This window comes from Chamaea fasciata, unplaced genomic scaffold (assembly GCF_029207755.1).
Source record: "Chamaea fasciata isolate MVZ Bird 193981 ecotype frontalis unplaced genomic scaffold, bChaFas1.0.hap1 SCAF_20, whole genome shotgun sequence".
NCBI lineage: Eukaryota > Metazoa > Chordata > Aves > Passeriformes > Sylviidae > Chamaea > Chamaea fasciata.
This window is the reverse complement of record NW_027094105.1, coordinates 4,971,922-4,992,085: the sequence shown is the minus strand read 5'-3', so window position 1 is coordinate 4,992,085 and position 20,164 is coordinate 4,971,922. Positions and strand designations below refer to the sequence as shown.

General features: G+C 51.0%; 1 protein-coding gene across 1 annotated transcript in view; it reads left to right on the top strand.

The window, feature by feature from the left end:
• The window catches only part of MEGF9 (multiple EGF like domains 9), a 48,976-nt gene that overhangs the window by 17,093 nt on the left and 11,719 nt on the right, over positions 1-20,164 (top strand). The window contains exons 2-3 of the mRNA XM_066201122.1: positions 5,711-5,903; positions 18,537-18,676. Coding sequence (XP_066057219.1) covers positions 5,711-5,903; positions 18,537-18,676 — 333 coding nt within the window. The remainder of the gene's footprint in view (positions 1-5,710; positions 5,904-18,536; positions 18,677-20,164) is intronic.

The following is a 20,164-nucleotide window of genomic DNA, read 5'->3' as shown; positions in this document are numbered from 1 at the left end:
ACTCCTACATGTATATAAATTTTTTTTTGGGGGGGGGGGGCGTAGGCAGAGATACTCTTCCTACCACTTTGGCTTTGCCCTGTAGCCTCAGGTGAGAGTAAATTACAGGTCTGAGCACTTTAACGCACCTTGGTGACGCAAGAGTTGACTCTTATTTTGCGCTGAGTGCTGTCTGGATGGGAATGAGCCCTGGGACTTGACAGAACTCTCTTTGGGAAGCTACAATGCATCAGCTCCTCTCTGGCCTGTTCTTGCAGGAGCTCTTAGCCCATGGCGGATGTTTCTCAGCTTCCTGGGACAGAACTCCGCTAGGCTGTGGGGGATGGTTGGGGGCCAAAGCATCCTTGCACTGGGATGACAACTCCTGCACTCAGAGCATCAGTAGAGCTGTACCCAAGTGAGGAGTGATGGAGCTGAACCCAAATTCCAGTCCAGGCTAGACTGGACCACACTGACATTGTGCATCAGAGGCGTGGAAGAGATGGGCTGGAGCTCAGGAAATTGTTTTACAGGGGCTGGGCAGGATGGGACCTTCCCTTTTACCAGCTGGCTCATGCTTCTCTCATCATCCCATGCTGGAACAGCTCTGTCCTGAGCCTCATCCCATTGCTGGGGGAGGTTTGGCACATCAGTGGGTTGTACTGAGGGGATGAAATGTCTTCTCAGGGAGAAGGGAAAGAGCCTGTGGAGAGGCAAGGGGAAAGGCAGAGCAGTGGTGCAGCACAGCTGTGCCTTTGGCTGTAATGAGGGAAAATTCCCAGTGGAAAGAGCAGTGTCTAACTCTTAAAGGGGGATTTGTGTGTTTGGGAGAAGAACTGGAGCTGCTGCCACCCCTGAGCAGTGCAAACAAGGAGAAAATAGAACTGGCTCAGAGCAAAGCTTCACCCACCCAAGAAAGGCCAGAAGAAGATGCCAAGAGGACAGGGCATGAGCCTGACTTTTCTGGATGGAGTTTCAGGGCCTTTCCCACCAGGATGCTTCCTCCAGATCCCTGTGTTTAACAGCCACCAGTGGATCTGTCCTCTGTGAGCTTTTCCAGTCCTGCTTTGAAGCCATAGGTATTTCTGGCAGCCAGAACATCCCCTGACAATGAGTTCCACAATTTAATTACAAGGGGAAAGGAAATGACCTTGGATAGATTTTTAAACCTGCTGCCTGATCCCTTTATTCCTTGTCTTGTCAGGAGTGGTGCCTGGAGAGGGATTGAGAAGGGGAAATGGAAGAGAAGGTAGGGCTTGAATTTGGGAATGAAGTCCGGGGAAGAGGGAAAACTGCTTAATGAATATGAAAACAAAGCCTTTGCAGGATGGGATGCTGTTGTGTGCAGTGGTTCAAATCCAGTGGATATCTGGGGAGTGTTTGGGAGGTGAGGTTCTCACTGGGCTGTGTTGGTTTCAGAGCTGCATGTGCCACACTGGGGCTGCACCTCTGGCTCCCCAAAACCCAACAGTACCTCCAGGTTAGAAATGTTGGGTTTTTTCCCCTTCATCCAGTCCAGAGAACAGAAAATGTCTGTCTCCTCGGGGATGCTTTTGCAGCAGGACAATGAATAGCATCTGTGTGCCTCCACAGCTTGCTCTTACAGCTGCATGTTCTTATAACCTAAAATGTGCATCTTGGGTTTTCCAGACGGGCTCCCAGGGAGTAGGTGAGTTCCTTCAGGATTTGCACTGGTTCAGGATGTCCCCACCTAATGTGGTTTCACAGAGACCTTCGTGCCTTTCAGAGTGCTGGCTTCTTTACCCTTTGTAAATATTTCACCTGTTTTCTAAATTATTCATTCATTAAGTGGCTTGGAAAGAAGGAGGAATCACGCTTCTGATACGTGTGAAGACTTAAAACACTGCAAAGCTGAAAGGATGTGAAAAAATAATTTGAGGAAGGATTTTTACATCAGAACAAGCCCTGTTTAAGTACTAGGAGGGGATGGGAGATGAAGGGATATGGGGTCTTGATGGATCTGGCACAGGCTGTGATGTTGCTGGGATTTGGGATTTGGAGGCTGAGATCTTTATTAGGGGTGGGCAGGGGAGCTGGCATGGAGCTGGAGGTGGCCACACTGAGGGGTCACAGGGCACCCTCAGACCTGGAGGTTCTTGGTTGTGTCAGTGCTATTTACAGCCATGAGGTGGATCTAATACAATATAAAACATCTATTCTCCAGTTTATTGCTAACCTATGGCTTTTGCGTACTAAAAATTAATCCATTTTAGGTCGGGGCTAACTGAAATTGGATATTAAATCTGTCTCCACAGCAGCGTGCCCCTTGCTTCCCAAATGAGGAACCTTTCCTTCCACTCCACCTTCCTCTAAGCAACAACCAGTGAAGGTGAAATACTGTTCCTGAATGGAGAAGTGTTTGGGTTTTTTTTTGTTTGTTTGAAGGGTAACATGGTAATGACACACGTTTTTATGGTGCCTCTATTCTTGGACCTCAAAACATCATTAGGCTGTTAATTGATTAATGCCTGTCAGTCCCTTCTCGAGCAAAGGTGGTGGGTTTTATCTGTGATCACCATGTACTTTGGGCTGTTGTGTAGTGCCTAGTGGGGAAGGAAGGGGAACCTTGATGGTTTAGCAATGGGGAACAGGCAGAAACAAGCAGGGCTTGGAGGCCCTGGGGGGCAGGGGAACACCCTGAGATGGGGAATCTGAGGCAGAGCAAGGGTGAGTCAGGGTAGCAAACTGAGAAGAGTCAGAGCTTGGAGCAGTGCCTCATCCCTGAGAGGTCTTTGCCCTTGGCTCCCTTGCTGATGGTGTTATCCCAGCCTCAACACAACCCTCCAAGCATGACTCTGCAGTCAGGAGTCGGGCAGCCCTGGGCTTCATCCACCCTGTTCATTCCTTTGCCTCCACAGAAGTTCCCAGTGAGGTGTTTTTGAAGGTTATCTTCAAAAGCAAAACACTGGCTTTGGAAAACTGAATAAAGGCCTGCAAAACCCAGGCTCTGGCCTGAAGCCAGGACAATGTTCCCTAATTTTCTTCTGTAGTGCTCATCCTCTTTGCTGTGTTCCTGCAGTCCGGGGCAGATGTTCCTTATCGCGTTCCCGTTCCTGCCTTCTGCCACCCTGCTGCTGTGGGGACAACAAAGCCTCCTTTAAATTAGGTTTTCATAGCCTGGTACATCCTCGTGTCAGCCCTTGACCTCGATGCTGTGCCAGATGATGGAGTTCAGATGTCAGTGCTGCTGTCTGAATCTTCTCCACTGCCCAGCCCACACAGCTCAGAGGCGTTTTGGGGCTGCATCCACGTGTGAGCCGGGCTGGATGCATTTGGGGTGGGTAGGGACCATGTGGGATGCTGTTCCCCTACCTGGGACCACCATCCCTCCCCAAAGATCTCTGGGGTGGTTGGGGGAGGTAGGGTCTTCAAGGAATTGACTCTTTTGGGAGACAACTTCTGGATCTGTCCTGTGTTGTGCCTTGTCACACAGCTGGGGTGATTTCCCAGCAGACAGGCTCAGCTCCTGCCCCCATCACTAGCACAACCACCCGTCCCCAGACAAAAAGGGCTTTTGCCAGTGTTACTTTGGATTATTGCAGCATTTTTTGCTCTCCTGGGGAACGGTGTTGCAGTGGTGTCTGAGTTGCTGTTGAATTTGGCAGCTGAGGCAGAGCCTGACCTGAACTGGGGCAGTTTTGCTGGGCTGGAGCATTGGATGGAAAGCAATGCGTGCTACGAAGTCAGATTCAAGTTCAAAGTGCTGCCGTCCTGCTGGAGCACAAGTGATGGGGCAGAGCTCCATGGTGCCAATGGGCACCATCCTCCAGCACTGCCCCACTCCTGCCCTCTTCATCCAGACACCCATCTGGAGTGTCAGGATGGTCTCAGGTGGGGGCTCTGGCTCCTCCTGGAGCACAAGGGTGGTCTCCTCATGGAGCAGCTCATCCCCTGTGTGGGACCTGCCCTGTCAGTGCCTCCCGTGCCGTTAGAACGGACACAATGCTCGTTTTCTTTCCCTAATCGAGTCTGGCAGGTCTAACGGCACCACATGCTGAGTTCTGAAAGGGAAATTTGTTTTGATGCATGTTTGACAAACTCCAAAGTGCTTTTTGCTCAACAAGTTTTCGTGGTTTCTGTTCTGGTGGCAGGGAGAAGCCCAAGTGCCCAAATCAATATGGTTCTGCTTGGATAATTGAGCTGGGAATTGAGTTCGTTATGTGAAGTGGCTGCTGAAGTGGATAATTGCGGATCTTGAGGTGTTTGTCCTATTTGGTAGTTTGGATTGAAGAAAATTGAGGTGCAATTTCACAGGTGTGTAGGGACAACATGGCTTCTGTGGGGATCCTATGGTGGAGTAATAAAGCTAAATAACTCACATTTCTTCGTGTGTTAGAAGAACACGGATGACAAGAAAAAAGCTTTAAGTCGAGTTTTCTTGGGATGGGGACCTGGCCTCTCCCCTCTCCCTGAAGTGCCCTGGCTCTTCTCAGTCAATAAACAAACACCAGCAGTTGTGTAAAGCCCCTGATGCTTTATGCACTATTTCTGCAAATAATCCTTGTTTATAATTCAGTCTTGGCAGAAAAAGACTTTAAATTATTAAGGCACTAAATATTTTGCAATGAAAGAACAGAGATAAAGCTCTTGGCAGAAACAAATTGCCAGGGAGAAGTTGTTCTCTTCAGTGCGTTTGGGGCTTTAAAGTATTATGAGAAATAACGTGCAGGGGGACTGGGAATTCATCACTTGATCAAAAGATTTGCTTCTCTCTTAAAAAAGCAGCTGTTCAGTGCATTCTTTCCAGCACCCCTGGAAATACAGTGTCCCCAAACACCATGTTTGGGTCCCCAGAGCCATCCCCTCTCACCACAGCACTGAGGGTGGTCTGTTTTAGGTGGTGGAGATCTCTGTCCTGCCTCCAGCTCTACGACAGCTTTAAAAGTAATTTTCATGCACTTGGTGCTCCCCCGAGGGCAGATTTTCAGAGGATTCTGTATCCCTTCTTCAGGAGTGGGAGATGCTGCTGCCAGTTTGTCGTGTCAGTGTATGGTCTGTGGTGTGTTCCAGTGGTGTGGAGTGGAGGCTCTTAGAATTAATGATTTTGTAACCTGTTGCTGATTTTATCCTGATATTACACAGTTATTGCTTGTCAGCTCCTGGAGTCAGACAACCACGAGGGTGGATAGGTGTGTGTATCTACATAAAGACATTGTATACAGCTACGTATAGTTGTATTTTAGATAGTTATACCCGTAATCTTGTGGCTCTTCGTTGGAGAGATTTCAAGCATGAACTGTGGTGTTTCAAACCCCAGGGTGCTCCCAATGTGGTTTTTTTTTTTCCATCATCTCAACATTTTGAAGCAAAAATCGTCCATGAAGTGATGATGGGGGTGTTCAGAGGGAGTGGTGAGGCCCTGGCACAGCTTGCCCAGAGATGCCATGGCTGCCCCTGGATCCCTGGAAGTGTCCTAGGCCAGGCTGGACGGGGCTTGGAGCAACCTGGAGGTGTCAAGCTATTCATGGGTATAAGGTCTTAAAAAGCCCTTGAAGTCCTCAGCTCAGCACTTCAGCAAAACAACAAGACATCACCAAACGACAAATGCTGTGTTTCCGATGTCCACTCTGAGTGAAGGGTGCACTCCCACCTGGAAACTGCTCCAGCCCATGGCAGGGGAGTTGGGATGAGATGAGCTTTAAGCCCCCATCCAACCCAAACCATTCTGCAGCTTTGTGATTCCATGCCCCTGTTTCTGTTTCCCTTGCAGGAGACCTGTGCAACTGCAGCTCGGTGGGCAGCGCCGGGTGCGAGCGCGCGACGGGGCAGTGCCGCTGCCTGGCCGGCTACACGGGCCCGGGCTGCCACAGCTGTGCCCACGGCTTCTTCCCCGAGCAGGGAGGCCAGCAGTGCCAGCCCTGCAGCTGCAGCCCTGCAGGAGCCACCAGTGACCAGTGTGACCAGTGAGTAACGCTGCGTGCCACGCGCGCCGGGCGTCGGGTTTGGGTTGTTCTGGGTTTGGGGTAAGAGCGGGTCTTGTCTGTGCTGGTGTTTAAAAGGAAAAAAAATAAGCAGGAGGGAAGCTGGTTTTATAAAAATTCATGAAGTTTATTCTTTCTCTTTTAAGAGATGAGTTACAAAAATATCTGTGGTTGTGGCAAAAGCCCTGGCAGCTCCCAAGGGAGTTGGCTTATGTTTGGGAGTTGCATGGAGGCAGAACCTCTCCTAATGCCTTGTGTATCTGTTAGGCCCTGTTGGGCTGGGCTGGGAGGGGAGCAGAGGCTGGGGTGGAGCACGGGGGCTTTGCAGAGGTTTATTTTCCAAAGGGATAGGTTCGATGCCAGCGGCAGGCAAAGCTTTGCTCTGCCCTTGCTGAGCACTGGGGTGGAAGCGGCGGCCCGACAGCAGAGTCAGCTCCTGCCTTGCCTGGTGTTTACAGTCACCAGAGCTGATGCTTGGAGCTCTTGTATAATGAATGTGTTCCTCTTCATTTCACCTCACCCACCCTCACATCTTGCCTTATAAAAGCTGGCACGCAATTATTTCCCAAGCAGTGATCCGTCAGCCATTAGAGATCCGTGCCTGAGCTCAGGGGATCTCTACTCCTGCAGGATCAGACTGAGCAGCAGCCTGACCCACTGGGCCTCCAGCTTGTGCTCGTGAGGACAGCCAGTTTCAAAGTCTCTCCTTGGAGGAGACCTCAGCAACCACTCTGCAGCAATTCCAGCCTTCCCAGGCTCCTGCTGTCTTCTAGGGTTGGGTCTGTGCTCAGCGTGTGTTGAACACCTGCAGTTCCCTGCCAGGGCAGGGGCTGAGTCAGAGTCAAAATGCTCTGCAGGGACATGCTGCCTGTAATTATTTTATACATTATCTCTTCCCAAACGCCCAAATCCTCTGTTGATGTCCTTCCTTTTTGTTTCAATGCTACATTTTTCTGCTTGCATAAGCTGTGATAATTCAGAACTCAAAAGTAACACTCTGGTTGAGGAGAGTGACCTTCTTACTGAAAGAGGTGATTCTTGGGGGTGGAAAGTATGAAGGTTTTTTTTTTTTTTGTTGGTTTTTTTTTTTTTAAGTGTCTGTTTTGGGTATGGGAAGATGTGCCTGGAAGCATCAGGGTTTGCCACAGAATCGAAAGTGTGATTTTGGTCAGATCTACTGGAAAGGCAAACTGGGCAGAAAGGCTGATGGGATAAATCTTACCTTTGGGAACTGGGAGAGGAGGGAAAGTGCTGCTAGAGCAACTGGGTTGACTGGAAGGGAGTATTCTTGCCCCAGCTCTGAGTTCCTGGGCAGTGGGTGAAGCAGGGACATGTCTGCTGTCTCCCAGTGTCTCACTGCGTGGGGCGAGCCAAGGAACGCCCTTGGGAGCTTCGGGTGAGATGCCCTGAGTCGTGAAGGAGAATGAGGTGGGGTTGGAGCCAGAAACAGCAGGGACCTCCCCAGCCTCTCCTCAGCACCACTTCCCAGCCTTGAGGGCCGTGGGAGAGGCTCTTTCTCAGCCATTTAGAAGAGACAGCACAGGGCAAGATGTGGGGGGAGATTTGGGGAGGGGGGATGTTGCTAACAGAGATCACTCTGTTTCCCTTCCCGGTTCTGAGGGGTTTGCTGCAGACAGAGATGACCTCTGGGTGTTCAAAAAGAGGAAAATTAGGTCAGTTGTCTGTGTTATAGGGCTGGGGGCATCAGAAGGGCTGCGAGATGAGCAGCCTGGTGTGTAGTGATGTGTGTGGGAAAATGGAGTGGGACACAAAGGCCAGCAGGGCAGGTGCTGCCCTTGTTCCTGTGGTGTTAAAGTGGACACCAGGGCTGGGCACAGCTCCTGCAGTGGGATGGCTGAGGGCAGGCACCAGGGCTGTGCTGCAGCCCTGCACTGGGATCTGTCCTGATGGCTGGGATTGCAGGGAACTGCGTGTGTGAATCCAGGAATGGGGTTTTTGGCTCTCACACTGGGAGCCCTGGGTGGCTGCTGAGGAGTCCCTGGAGGAGCAGTTCGTGTCCCTCAGGCACTCTGTGCTCGGGATGAGACACGCAGGCATTGCCCAACGCCAGCAATCAGCTACTGTTTTGTTGACATGGAAAATCCTGTAAGTTGTACTATTTATTTATTTAATAAAGCACCAGCCTGGCTCGACTTGCACAAGTGAATTCCTGTGTGAGGCTGCAGAGGAAAGCCATGACTGTTCCAGTGGGTGAAACAGCAGCAGAGATTTTTGGACTCTGACCCTTTTTAAGGGCTGCTGATTGGAGGGGCAGAGAGCCCCAAGGTCGAGCCCTCAGGGCACACAAAGATGCCTCTTAGGTTTCAGTCAGCTCGCCCACGCTTTTACAAAAGTGCCTTTTAAAGCACCACCATATGATGATTATTAGTATTATTTCTCAGCACGCTCTCGGGCTGGCCAGATGGCAACCCAAGTCCCCTGTTTGTTAACTAGACCTCAAATGCAGACCATCAAACAAAAATTAAAAAAAATCCCTTTCCTGAGGCACAGAGTTGATTTTGGGAGTGAACATTGACCTGACATGCTGTCGCTGTGAATGGGCTCCATGGCTGCTAATCAAAGGTCTGTTTTGGTGGTGGTTTAAATTTGATTATCTGGGAAGATCCACACAGATCCCCCTGTGGGATGGCAGAGGATTTCTGTGCTCTGGTGGGGGTGTTTTGTTTTTTTTTTTTGTTAGATGAAAAGCTGTGTGTGGCTCAGGCTGGAGCTTGCTGTGGGGCTGGACGGAGTCTTGGGCTGCTCAGAGAGGGCTGACACATCTTGGAGAGGGGGATTGAATTGTCCCTGCTGTGGTTAACGCCTAGAAACCTCAGAAAAAACCACATTTCTTTGGGTTGGATGCTGTGCAGATGCTTGCTAAAGATAGCTGTGGCCTGGAAGTGTTCACAGTCCACAGAGGAAGGGTGGAGAAAGAAGCTGAAGTTTCAAGGGCCATGGTCAAGGTCAGAGTGGTGGAGAATGAGGCGACTCACGTGGGTGCAGGGGCTGAGCTGGAAGGGCTGCTCCTGCTGCACAGCTCTGGGGACAGTGACAAGTGGGGACAGTGCCTGGTGATGTAGCCCCAGCCAAGAGCTGCTCCCACCAGCTGCATCTCTCACCATCTTTTGGACCCCTGGAGTTGAAGGCTGTGCTGTGTGTCCTCTGAGGAAAGCAGAAGCTCCCAGCCTGCTGGAGGAGTGAAGGTGATCAGTGCTCTGGAGGAGGGCACCATGCCCGGGCTGGCCAGCACACATCTCCCAGCCTTGCACCCTGGTACGATTATTTTTCCTTTTTTCCTTCATGTGAGCAGAGTCCTGTGCCTGAACTCCGATCTCCTGCTCCCTTAGGGTGGGCAGGGAGGCAAGGCAGGGGCAGCAGGAGTGGGCTGGGGTTGGTGGTGCCCAGTCCCAGTAGCCAGGGCAGCACTGGGAGCACTGGGGCTCCTCACGGTGTTTCTGGCCCTGTGTGACTTTGCCCAAAGTGCCACCCGTGTCCCCAGCTGAGTCACAGCAGTGTGAGCCGGCGCAGCAGAGCTGGGCTGAGCAGGGTGAGGAGAAGGAGGTTTGGGTTGAGGAAGCCTTTGGCTCTGCAGCCCTCATGCCCTGGCGTGAGGAGCTGTGCGGGCACAGCTCTTCAAACACGCCCTGAGATAATTCTCCAGGTAAACCTGTCCTCTGGCTGAGGGCTTGGAAGGACCAGGACTGCAGGCAGCACGAGGCCAGCCTGGCTGAGGCAGCATCCCCTTCCTGGGGAGCAGGAGATGGCAGATGACTCGACAGTTTCTGGTTTGTTTATTTTTACCTTGCTGCCAGCACTGCCCGTCCCCACGTGGGACTGCAGACACTGGCCCAGGGCAGCCCAGTGTGACCCAGCCCATCTGCAGGAGGGCTGACCTGGATTTACCTCCTCTGAGGTGTTTATCCCAACTTTTCCTAGCCCAGCACTTGGGAAAAGTCTGTGGCTTTTCCTTTGCTGAAGCCGTGGGGGCAGCGTGTTGAGCCCACAAGCAGCTGTCCCTGTGTGGGTGCTCCCGTGGGTTTGGGATGTGAACGGGGGAGTGGAGCTGTGAAGCAGAGATGCTGCCATGAGATGCTGCTGCCTGGCAGAAGGGTTCGGCTCTCAATTCCCTGTTTTCCTGGGAGGTTTTGTTTTTTAAACTTGTCCTGGTTCTAGGGAAGAAAAGAGATGCACCAGTACCTGTGCCAGGGAATAAGAGGAGAGCTGTGGCTGCTGTGGGTTTTAAGGAACACAGAATCACAGAATGTTCTGAGCTTGAAAGGACCCACAAGGATCATCCAGTCCAACTCCTGACCCTGCACAGACACCCCAATAATCTCACCCTGTGCCTGAGAGCATTGTCCAAACATTCCTGGAGCTCTGGCAGCCTTGGGGCTGTGCCCATTCCCTGGGGAGCCTGGGCAGTGCCCAGCACCCTCTGGGGGAGGGACCTTTTCCTGCTATCCAACCTGGTTTACCTAAACCCAGGTTAACCATCTAAACTGGGTTAGGTTTTCTCAGTTCCCTTAAAAGCTCTAAACTGATCATACACATAGGCTGCCATTGTCCCTAGTGCAAACAGACCCTGTTAAGCTGGGCTCTGTGGATCAATTTAAGTTGCTCCCTTTGCCTGTGTCTCAGTTTCCCCACAAGTAGAAGGGCAGTGAGAAGCAGAAGCTCCAGCAGACAGCTTGGAGGTGATGTCTGGTCTCCTTTGGTTGCTGTGGGCTGAAAGCCCATGCCCAGGGGTGCAGTGCTCTGCTTCTTTGCTGATCCAGCAGCCTTTTCCTTATTGCTGGCTGCAGAGACAGCCCTGTGATCCCAATTCCTGCATGGCTTGTGCTGCAGGCTTGGCATAAGTCATGTGAGACAGAGCTCCTGTCGCTCATTTCCAGTGGAAAAATAAATGATAACGCACACATATGAATGCCCAAGTGTTAATTCAGAGCTGCTTTGCCCCCCCAAGGGGACCTCAGGCTTTGTCTTCATGTTAAAAGGAATGAAGGCAGAGTGTCCCTGGGAGCATCTGTAGATGGCTGGAGCAGGAAGGGCAGTGGCCATCCCTGTGTGCTGCCTTTGTGGGGGGCTTCTGTGTGGAGAGGCTGATCCTGTGACCCCCCAGCTCGTGGGGATTTGCAGGAGCCTGGCTGCTGAGGGGAAGGTCAGCAGCCCCGGACAAAGAGCTTTGTTGAGGCCTTTGAATGAGGGCTGGGGGTTCTGAGGGAGCTTGGGAAGCTGGGAAGGGAGAGCCACACACTGGGATTGTGGAGCTGGTGGGATGTGGGAAGGTGCAAAGAGACTGTGGGGGCAGCCTGGTGTGGCACAGTCTGGACACACCTTGAACCTCGTGAGGTGGGATTTGGTGGGGTTGTTTTAGTGGTCAGGAAATGGAGGTCCATTGAAATTCAGGGTTTTTGTGGAGCTTCACCAGCCTGCAGGGCTGCTGGCCATCCCAGACCCTGGAGGATGTTTGGGGGAAGTGATGGAGTTGTTTTGCATAGATAAAAATCTTAATTTTCTGTTTGCAGAGTGTCATCACACTTCTGAAATGTCTCTCTTTTGCGTGGGCTCTGTCTTTCCATTCTGCTGTATTTTAGCAGCCCAGTAAACCACATCAGGCACTGCTCCCCTTTGGAGATGTGACCTTGGGAGCTGATATCCTCAAGGACTTGTGCTTTAAAAACCCCCCAAAACCAGACAAACCCCCTTTTTCTCTTTAAAAAGACTGCTCTCCCTTTTATAGATCAGATGAGCACAACCGGTGGCTCATTATCTCGCAGTAATGCCTTGTCAGCATCACTCTGCAGAGAACAGATCTTGTTTTGTAGCGGAAATTATTACATGTGGACGTCAGAAAAGCAGAAGAATACCCTGTTAAAGCCTATTTTTCTGCATGCTTTAATTATCTAAATCTCTCCCCTATTCCTGCCTCTCACATCCTTTACATCTGATTAGCTCGCCTCCTCTCTCCCCCCACCAGAAGGTAAAAGTACCTGAACCCATTTTTATTCGGTTGCAGACAGGAATGGGGAAGGAATGAGTGACTGGACACAGCAGCAGGGAAAGGTGGATTGTTATCATCTCCCCTATGGTAATTGTGGCTTCTCAGAAATCTTGTTATTTTGTGGATTTTCCAGCAGGCTTTGCCCATCCTGTGTTGTCTGTTGCAAACTTTGCTGCTCTGGCAAGCACTGACTGCCCTCAACAAGAAACCTGGGCTCAGCTGTTTAAGCTTTTGTGGTTAAATTCTGGTTGGGGGTGGTGCCCAGTGTGTACTTCAGGCACTGCTTGTACCCTGAGTCTTCTTCTGCTGTCTGAGCAGAGGCACCAACAGAGGGCTGGGGCATGGAGGGGCCACTTTGGGCAAAACAGATGTGTTCAGTGGGGAGCAGCCCCACCTCCCTGGCATCCCCATTGTCCTGCTCTGCATTGAGGTTCCCTGGCCCATTCCTGCACGTGATCCCCAGAGGGATCTGGGTTTACCCAGGACCCACCAGCTGAGGTTGGGATTTTGCCCTGAGTGAGGCTTTTGCTCATGGAACTGTGCAGGACCCCATCCACCCTCCCTCTCCAGGGTCAGTGTGGACTTTCCTGCCCTGCCTTCAAGGGCACCTGGAGGAGACAGCCCAGGCTGGGGATTCCTGCCTTTCCTCAGGCCTGGCTGGAGGTTCCCAGTTTTCCCTGGCGGGGGAGCTGGGGCTGTGCAGGCGGCGGTGGCCAGACAAGGTGGCCCTTTGACATTTACAGAATGGCCTTTCAGAGCTGTGGAGTGTCCCTGCTCCATCGAGGGCTGCCCTACAAAACAGCTGCCGTGCCCCAGCACGGAGTGAGGAATGTGGCACACAATGGCCCAGTGTTGGCCCCATAAAGCTCTGCTTCTTGTGCCCTCCACAGAGGGGCTCAGAGAGGGAGGGCTTGGCCCTGGCCCCACTGACTCTCCCACTGAGCCACCCCGGCCTCCAGCAGCTTTGGGTTGAGCTGAGGGAGTGGGGAAGAGAAGCCCAATGTGGGGCTTTTTCCTGCTGTCCCCTTCCCCACGTGCTGGCATTGCAATGACTGACTGACAGAAGTCAGCACGTGGGTTGTGAGGGTTCTTGTATCCTCAGGGTGAGAGGACGTGGCCTCAGGCTGCACCAGGGGAGGTTAGGTTGGACATCAGGAAGAACTTTTTCATGGAAAGGGTTATGAAGCCTTGGAAGGGGCTGCCCAGAGAGGTGGTGGAGTCCCCATCCCTGAAGGTGTTCAACAGACTGGACATGGCACTCGGTGCCCTAGTGATGATCAGTCAAAGGTTGGACTCGATGTTGGAGGCCTTTTCCACCTAAATGATTCTGAGTGTTAACAGCGTTGGTTCCCCACCCAAGTGTCTTGGAGCATTCAATTTTCAAATGTGAACTTTTCCACGTTGCCCAGGAAAGTGTAAGAGAGATTTATCCCCTGGCTGCTGTCAGACATCACAGAAAATCAGCACGGAAGGAGCCTGGCTCGCTGGAGGAACGCACCATTTTTGGAGACATCTCTTCGGAATCCTCCTGATCTTGTGCAGAATCCTTTTGTCTTATCCCATCAAAGTGTGACAAAGCCTTTTCATGGGGTTTGTTCTAAAGGTGCTCGTGGCTCAGTGTGATTTCCCTCATTCACAGGGAGCGCTGTCACTGCTGTTAATTGTGTCTGTTCCAGGGACACCCCCGGCCCTGCTGGGGGGACTGATGGGCACTGCTGCCTCTGGGGCTTCCCCAGGGAACAGGGCACAGGTGAAGCTGGAGATGCCAGCTGGGGATGTCCAGGGAAGGGCTGGTGTCCCCTCACTTTGCTCTTTCTCAGGGCACTGTGCCCCTCTCCAGCTCTCTGGGGAGATGCTGAGCTGGGCAGGGTGTGGGCGTGTGCTCTGTGCTCCGAGGTGGAGACAATCAATGGATTTGGCAAAACTCTTGTAGGTTTTGTGTGGCTCATCTGCAGGGCATAGCCCTGAGACCCGTGAAAGCTCCCTCCCTCTCTGACTCTGCCCCAAACTCTTACCTTTCTCATATGTTTTGAAAATAAAGGTACAGGAGCTTGGTGCTGTGCTGTTTTGCCTGGGTCTGACATAGCCAGGGAGTGCCTGGGCTCTGACTGGGGCATCCAGGCTTTTCTGGTGTCAGGGAATAAATTCAAAATTAATTTCTCCCTTCCTCCTCCTTGGGGAAAAAGAAAAGAAAAGGAAGAAAAGGAATGATTGAAGCTTGCTGAGGGTTTTCTGTTAGACCATTAACTGTGCACAGCTTGTCTCCCAACAGCCCCTAAGGCCATGGTCCTTCATTCTCCCATCCATCTTGTGCCTGTCAAGTCCCTGCTAAAATCAAGATGTTTGTGTGGAGGAGGAGTGGGGACCCCTTGCAGATGTGGCTGCACATTGTGGTCTGTCTCAGATCACAGATACTTTAATGCTTTTTTCCCCTTGTGCTGAGGCCTTGGGTTCCTGTGCAGTCTGTGCAGCTCCTGAGCCTATCCCCTCACTGTGTCCTTCCCCAGCCACCAGACCTGGCAGAAAATCACCTGCAGGATGCTCTGTGGCTTCAGGGGCTGTTCCCTGTTCTCTGTACCCTGCTCCTCAGACACTTCCAAGTGGGCTCAAAACTGCCTGCACCAGTGTGCAGGGGAGGGCTGGGGTGTCTCTGGTGCGTCCCCTTGACTTCTGTACCTGTAAAGCTGCAGTCCTGTGTAAAATCCCACCTCAGGGAACATTTGGTTGCCACCAGTGGCACAAATCCTTTGGCACGTGCCAGGATCCTGTGGCTCTTTCCCCTTGAGAGGAGTGGAAGGGAGCTGTAGGGACTGGAATGAAACCAGGCTGGCTTTTGCAGACATATTTTGGGGTGTAGGCTGTCCCCTGCCCCAGTACTTTGCTTCTATTTACACTGCCCTGCCCCATGTCTGTGGGAATGCTGCTGCCCGGGGTGGCTGTGTCCTAGTCCAGCCCCAGGCTGTCTCCTGAGGCAGAGCCCAGAGCCTGAGGGATGAGGGTGGTCAGGTGAGCTTGGGGGGGTCCCAAACCTGGCCCTTGTCCTGGAGGGTCAGATCATTCCATGCTGGATCCAAGCCTTGGCTGTGGCTGTGCCCTGACCAGCAATCTCTGCCTGCTCCTTTTGCCAGTGCCTCGTGTGCTGGTGATGGTTTTAATCAGTAGGAAACATCTGTAAAGTTGATGGATGATGTGATGGTGATACACACCACCTACACGGTCTCTAGAGTGAGTATATTCATAAAAAACTGGGAGAAACAAATGCTGGCAGGAGACTTTGGTTACTGGAAGTCTGGTTTTATCCCAACACGTATTTGTATCAATTCTTTGTGAGAGCTGAACATTGGCTGGCTTCAGAGGGGTTAATCATCATCTGAAGTGGAGTTGAGTAATTGATGTTGCTGCATCAAAATGTTTCCCTCTTCCCATCCCCCTCGTTCCCCCCACTTCCCCCCAAAACGAAATTCTTGGCTGATGCTCAAAATGCAGTTCAGTTCTCACTGTGCAAGTATTAAACTGTGGGTCTTTTCTTTCAAATTTCTGGATTTTTATGGGCACAATTGGTCTGTTAACAGGATTTTTTTTTTTTTTGGTGGTTTCAATGCATTTATATCATTGACCTTTGCTTTAAAAAGTGTCTGACAGACTTTGCTGGGCTGGAGCTATAAAAAGGAGTGTTGTAAGGGGGCTTTATTCTGTGGAAGCAATGACCACAGGCAAAGCTTTATATTTGCTGAGTGATTTAATTCTTGCACATGCAGGACTTGGCTCTGTGCCATGTGTAACATGTTGAGAAAAGGTCTGCTCAAGAGGCATTCAAACCAAACTTTCCAAACAGTCCTTTTTCTTTCTTTTTTCCTTTTTTTTTTTTTTTAAGCTTTCTTTCCTGTTATTTCTAAGCTAACGAATAAAATCAAGGGACTGTGCCCCAAAATGCTGAATTGAGCTGTAGCAGGGTCATTGGGGAAATAAACCTCCTTGAAAGGAATGAAATGGGAGTCAGGGTGGAAGCAGGGAGGAAGAGGATGGTGTCATTGAGAAAAAGGCTGGATCAGGGACAGGAGGGAGTCAGACAGAGCTCTCAACTCCAGGAGGAAGCCAGGGAGGGTGAAGATGATGCCGCTCAAATGCCTGGTCCTACAAAACCCTGCTCATAAGGTGCATCCCCAAAGATGTGTTTTCAGGCTAAACATCAGTTTTTCCTCCCCAGAGCACATGCTTATCCCTGCCTGTCCCTGCCTTCTTACAGGAATAGCAGTAGCAGTCAGGAGCAAATAACAAAAAAGCTGCTTTTTGTTTGCGCTTATTTTAAACACTGTGACAACGTCTGGATTAATGTTGGGTCTTGTGAAAAGCTCTTTAAAAGTCAAACATACTGAGCTGCTTACCCGCCAAACATGCTGAGCTGCTTACCAGCGTGCCTTTGAGTTCTGCATCTGCCTGCTGCACTTCCAGATAATGGCCTGGAGAGCAAGGAAACATCATATTTCTTTCTTCTTCTTGTAATCAGGCCATTAAATATGCTTGAGATTTCAGATTCTGCAACTATTTAACTGTGTAGCCCCTTGGGCTGAGGTCCGTATTTTGGTGAGTAGTTCCTCTTCCTTTGCCAAGGAAACAAACAAACAACAAGAATACTGAATTATGCTAATTTCTAACAGAAGCAACATCTTGCCCAGAACATCGCAATCTACTGCCTTTTAGTTAAAAACAACACGTCAACAACACATCAGTGCATCAAACATCTATTAGTTTTAATCAGCAGATTTTTCTGGAGGCTTTTAAGGAGCAAATTGTGCCTTGCTCACTCTTTGCAGGAGGAGAGGGGGAACAATGGATGAGCTTTGTGGAGGCACAGTGAGCCTTGAAATGCTGACTTTAAAAGGTGTTTCAAAGGTGTTTGAAGAGGGTGGAGGTTGTACAGGGGAGAGCTCAGAGGGTGATGCAGCATGTAAGGGCTGTCTGTGGGTGGTGTCACCTCCCCTGCAGATAAATCCATCACCTGGAGGGGACCAAATTCTGTTTATTTGGGTTCACAGAATCACAGAATCACCAGGCTGGAAGCGACCTTCAAGATCACTAAGTCCAACCCAGCCCTAACACCTCAACCATGGCACTGAGTGCCACATCCAGTCTTTCTTTAAACACATCCAGGGTTGGTGACTCCACCACCTCCCTGGGCAGACCGTTCCAGTACTTTATCACTCTTTCTGTAAAAAACTTTTCCCTAAAATCCAACCTATATTTCCCTTGGTGCAGCTCGAGACTGTGTCCTCTTCTTCTGTCAGTGCTGCCTGGAGAGAGAGACCAACCCCACCTGAGCACAGCCGCCTCTCAGGGAGTTGTAGAGAGTGATAAGGTCACCCCTGAGTTTCCTTTTCTCCAGGCTGAACACCCCCAGCTCCCTCAGCTGTTCCTCACAGGATTTGTGTTCCCAGCCCCTCACCAGCCTTGTCACCTCCTCTGGTTGCTGTCCTGGTTGCCTGCAGCAGGGCAGGGGTTCCTGCAGGTCCCCTCTGGGCTGTTGGGGATGTGCAGAGGCACCGGCTGCTCTCTGACCCTTGGCTTGGCCATTCCTGGTGGGATCAGCCACCTCCAGCAGTGCCCAGGGCGGGATGGGAAGGAGCATTTCTCCATTCCTGTGATTCCTCTGAGAGTTGAGCTAAATGCTGCTGATGTATAAAGTCTGTTATGAAAGCAAAGCTTTGGAAGCCTCTGTGGGGAGAGAGTAGTGCAGGAAGCCAAAGGAATGAGGGTAACCTTTGCTTTTTATAGCTCCTGGTATTTGTTTGCTCATGGCAGCCACCAGCAATGCCCTCTGTGTTCACAGCACAGTGCTCCACCCTCCCTCCAGTCACACTGTGCCTGAGCAAACAGCTCCTGTCTCGGTCAGCTGGAGTGAAAAGCCTCTCTGGGAAAGGGAGAGCCCTCTCTTGTCTCTCCCTGGCTTCACTGCGTAGAATTCAGCTGGACAGAGGTGCCTTGCCCAAGTGTCCATGGAGATGTGGGAGGGATAAACGGGATCATGGAGGAGGAGGAGGGAGTGCAGGTGGCTGACACCTACCCTGGCTGGAGCCAAGCAGGACACATGAGCTGCTGCCCCAACTCCCAGGGGAGCCAGGAGAGCAGGTGGTGAGCAGGGAATTGTCTTCTCGATTGAAAATCTGGGAGGTGCTGCTCAGCACTGATGTGGAGGAGAGAGGATGACCCACGTGGGTGCTCTGGGACTGTTCAGGCACAGTGACCATGGGTGTGCCAGTGTCCTGCAGGACCCAGGGCTGGTGCAGGTGCTGGTGGAGCAGGGACTGCAGAGGGGCTGGTGGGAGCATCTGCTGGGGCTGATGCAAGGAGATGGCTCTGGGCCAAGGCTTTCTAGAATGAGCAATGATTTCTGGTGCCCAGCTGGAAATTGCTGTCAGGGCAACTGGCTTGGCAGACACTCGTACTTTCCTGAACTCCCCATCACTTTTTGGAAATGGTTTCCCCTGGGTTTCATGTCCTGCTTCCAGGACAGAAGAAAAGAAACAAAGGGAGTCCAAAACCCTGCCTGCAGGTTTGTACCTTGGATGCCTCCCAGCACAGCCAGATCTCACTGTTTGTTTTTCCCTCTGCAGCTCTGGGAAGTGCCAGTGCGAAGTCGGTGTCACGGGCCTGAAGTGTGACCGGTGCAGTGAGGGCTACTACAGGTTCAATGAGACCACGTGTGAGCCCTGCCAGTGCAACAACCACTCCCAAACCTGCCACAACTCCACAGGTGATCGTGTCCTCTTGTCACCCTGGGGGTGCAGACTTCCCCTGCCCCCTCTGTCTCTGGTTTTTCTGTTCTCATTCAGCACACTCTGCTCTTTCCCTCTCCATCTGCATCTTTTTGCCTTGTGTACCCAAAATCTTCACCTAAAACCTGAAATGGAGATGCCGTGTTGGGGTTGGTCTCCTTTGAAGGAAGGCAGTGAAGGCTGTGTGCTTTAGCCCAGGCTGCAGTGCAGGGCCCTCATTCAGCAGCCTGCATCAGAAACTGGGGCTCTATTGTTCTCTGCACTTACACAAACACACAACATGGGCTTTTAAAGGCCTTTTGTGTAACTGCTGTTTACCTGGAAACATATACTGTGCTGGCACTGACGTAAGGGGACTTGCTGCCACAGATAACAGGATTAGAGCTGGTAAAAACTTGCAGCATCTAATTAATATTGCCCACTTTTTATAAATCGGCCTTGTTCTTTTTCCACGATTATTTCTTTGAGTGTCTCTCGCTCAGACGGATGTTGATGGAGTGCAAATGTGGAGGCACCTGTGCTTGAACAGCTCATGGGAGGGCAAGGGGGAGCCTTAATGCTTTGCCATCTCGACTGGAAGGAAAGATCCTGGGCGAGCACTGTTGTGGGACTGCCTGCACAGCCCCCACTTCAGCCACAGCACTCACTTCAAATCCAAATTCTCAAAACTTCCAGGCTGAAAGGCAGCTCTGTAATATTTATCCAGGAGTTTAGAAAGGAGTAATAATTAAAAATAATTCTGCAGAATGTGTTGGTGGAGAGGCAGAGCTCATGAAATCAGGTATTTCTGGGCAATTTGTGCCTGTGTGTTCCCTCACGGGCTGTGTGTTTGCAGCAGAGGAATGCCCTGGTCCGTGGGCACTGGGTCTGTGCTCCCTGAGGGTGAATTCCTGCGTTCCCTTGAGGATGAATTACTGCATTCACTCCTGTACTGAACTCTGTGTGCTTATGTCCTACCAGTACTGAAGGATACCAGGCTGTCACTAAAGCTGTGCACACATCAGCTGTGTTACTGATTTGGAGCTGGGTGTGTGGGTTTTGTGAAGGAGGAGGAGGAGAATCTGCTCTTCCTTTTTTTTTTTTTTTTTTTTTTCCCCTCAGTGTTCCTGCTCTTGATTTATCAAAGAAAACCCAGCACAGATCTTGCTCCTGGGATGGGGCTGCTCTTTCTGTTCATATTGCCCAGTGCTGCCCATAGCATTGCAATGAAACCCCCTCATTTTGCTTAATCACCTATTGTTTATTTGACAATTTTTAAAAAATTATTTTATTGTTAAATTTTCCTTTATCTGCTCTATTTGCTGCTGTGGCTGAGGGAACCAAACAAAATGAGAACAGAGAACGAATTTGATTAAAAATTACATCGGACGCCTGCTCTAGAGACTGCACTCTGTGACCTCCCCAGCTTTGCATTAATTCTGCGTAGCCTTTGTCCAATTTTCAAAGTTTTTTTCCCAGTAATGCTA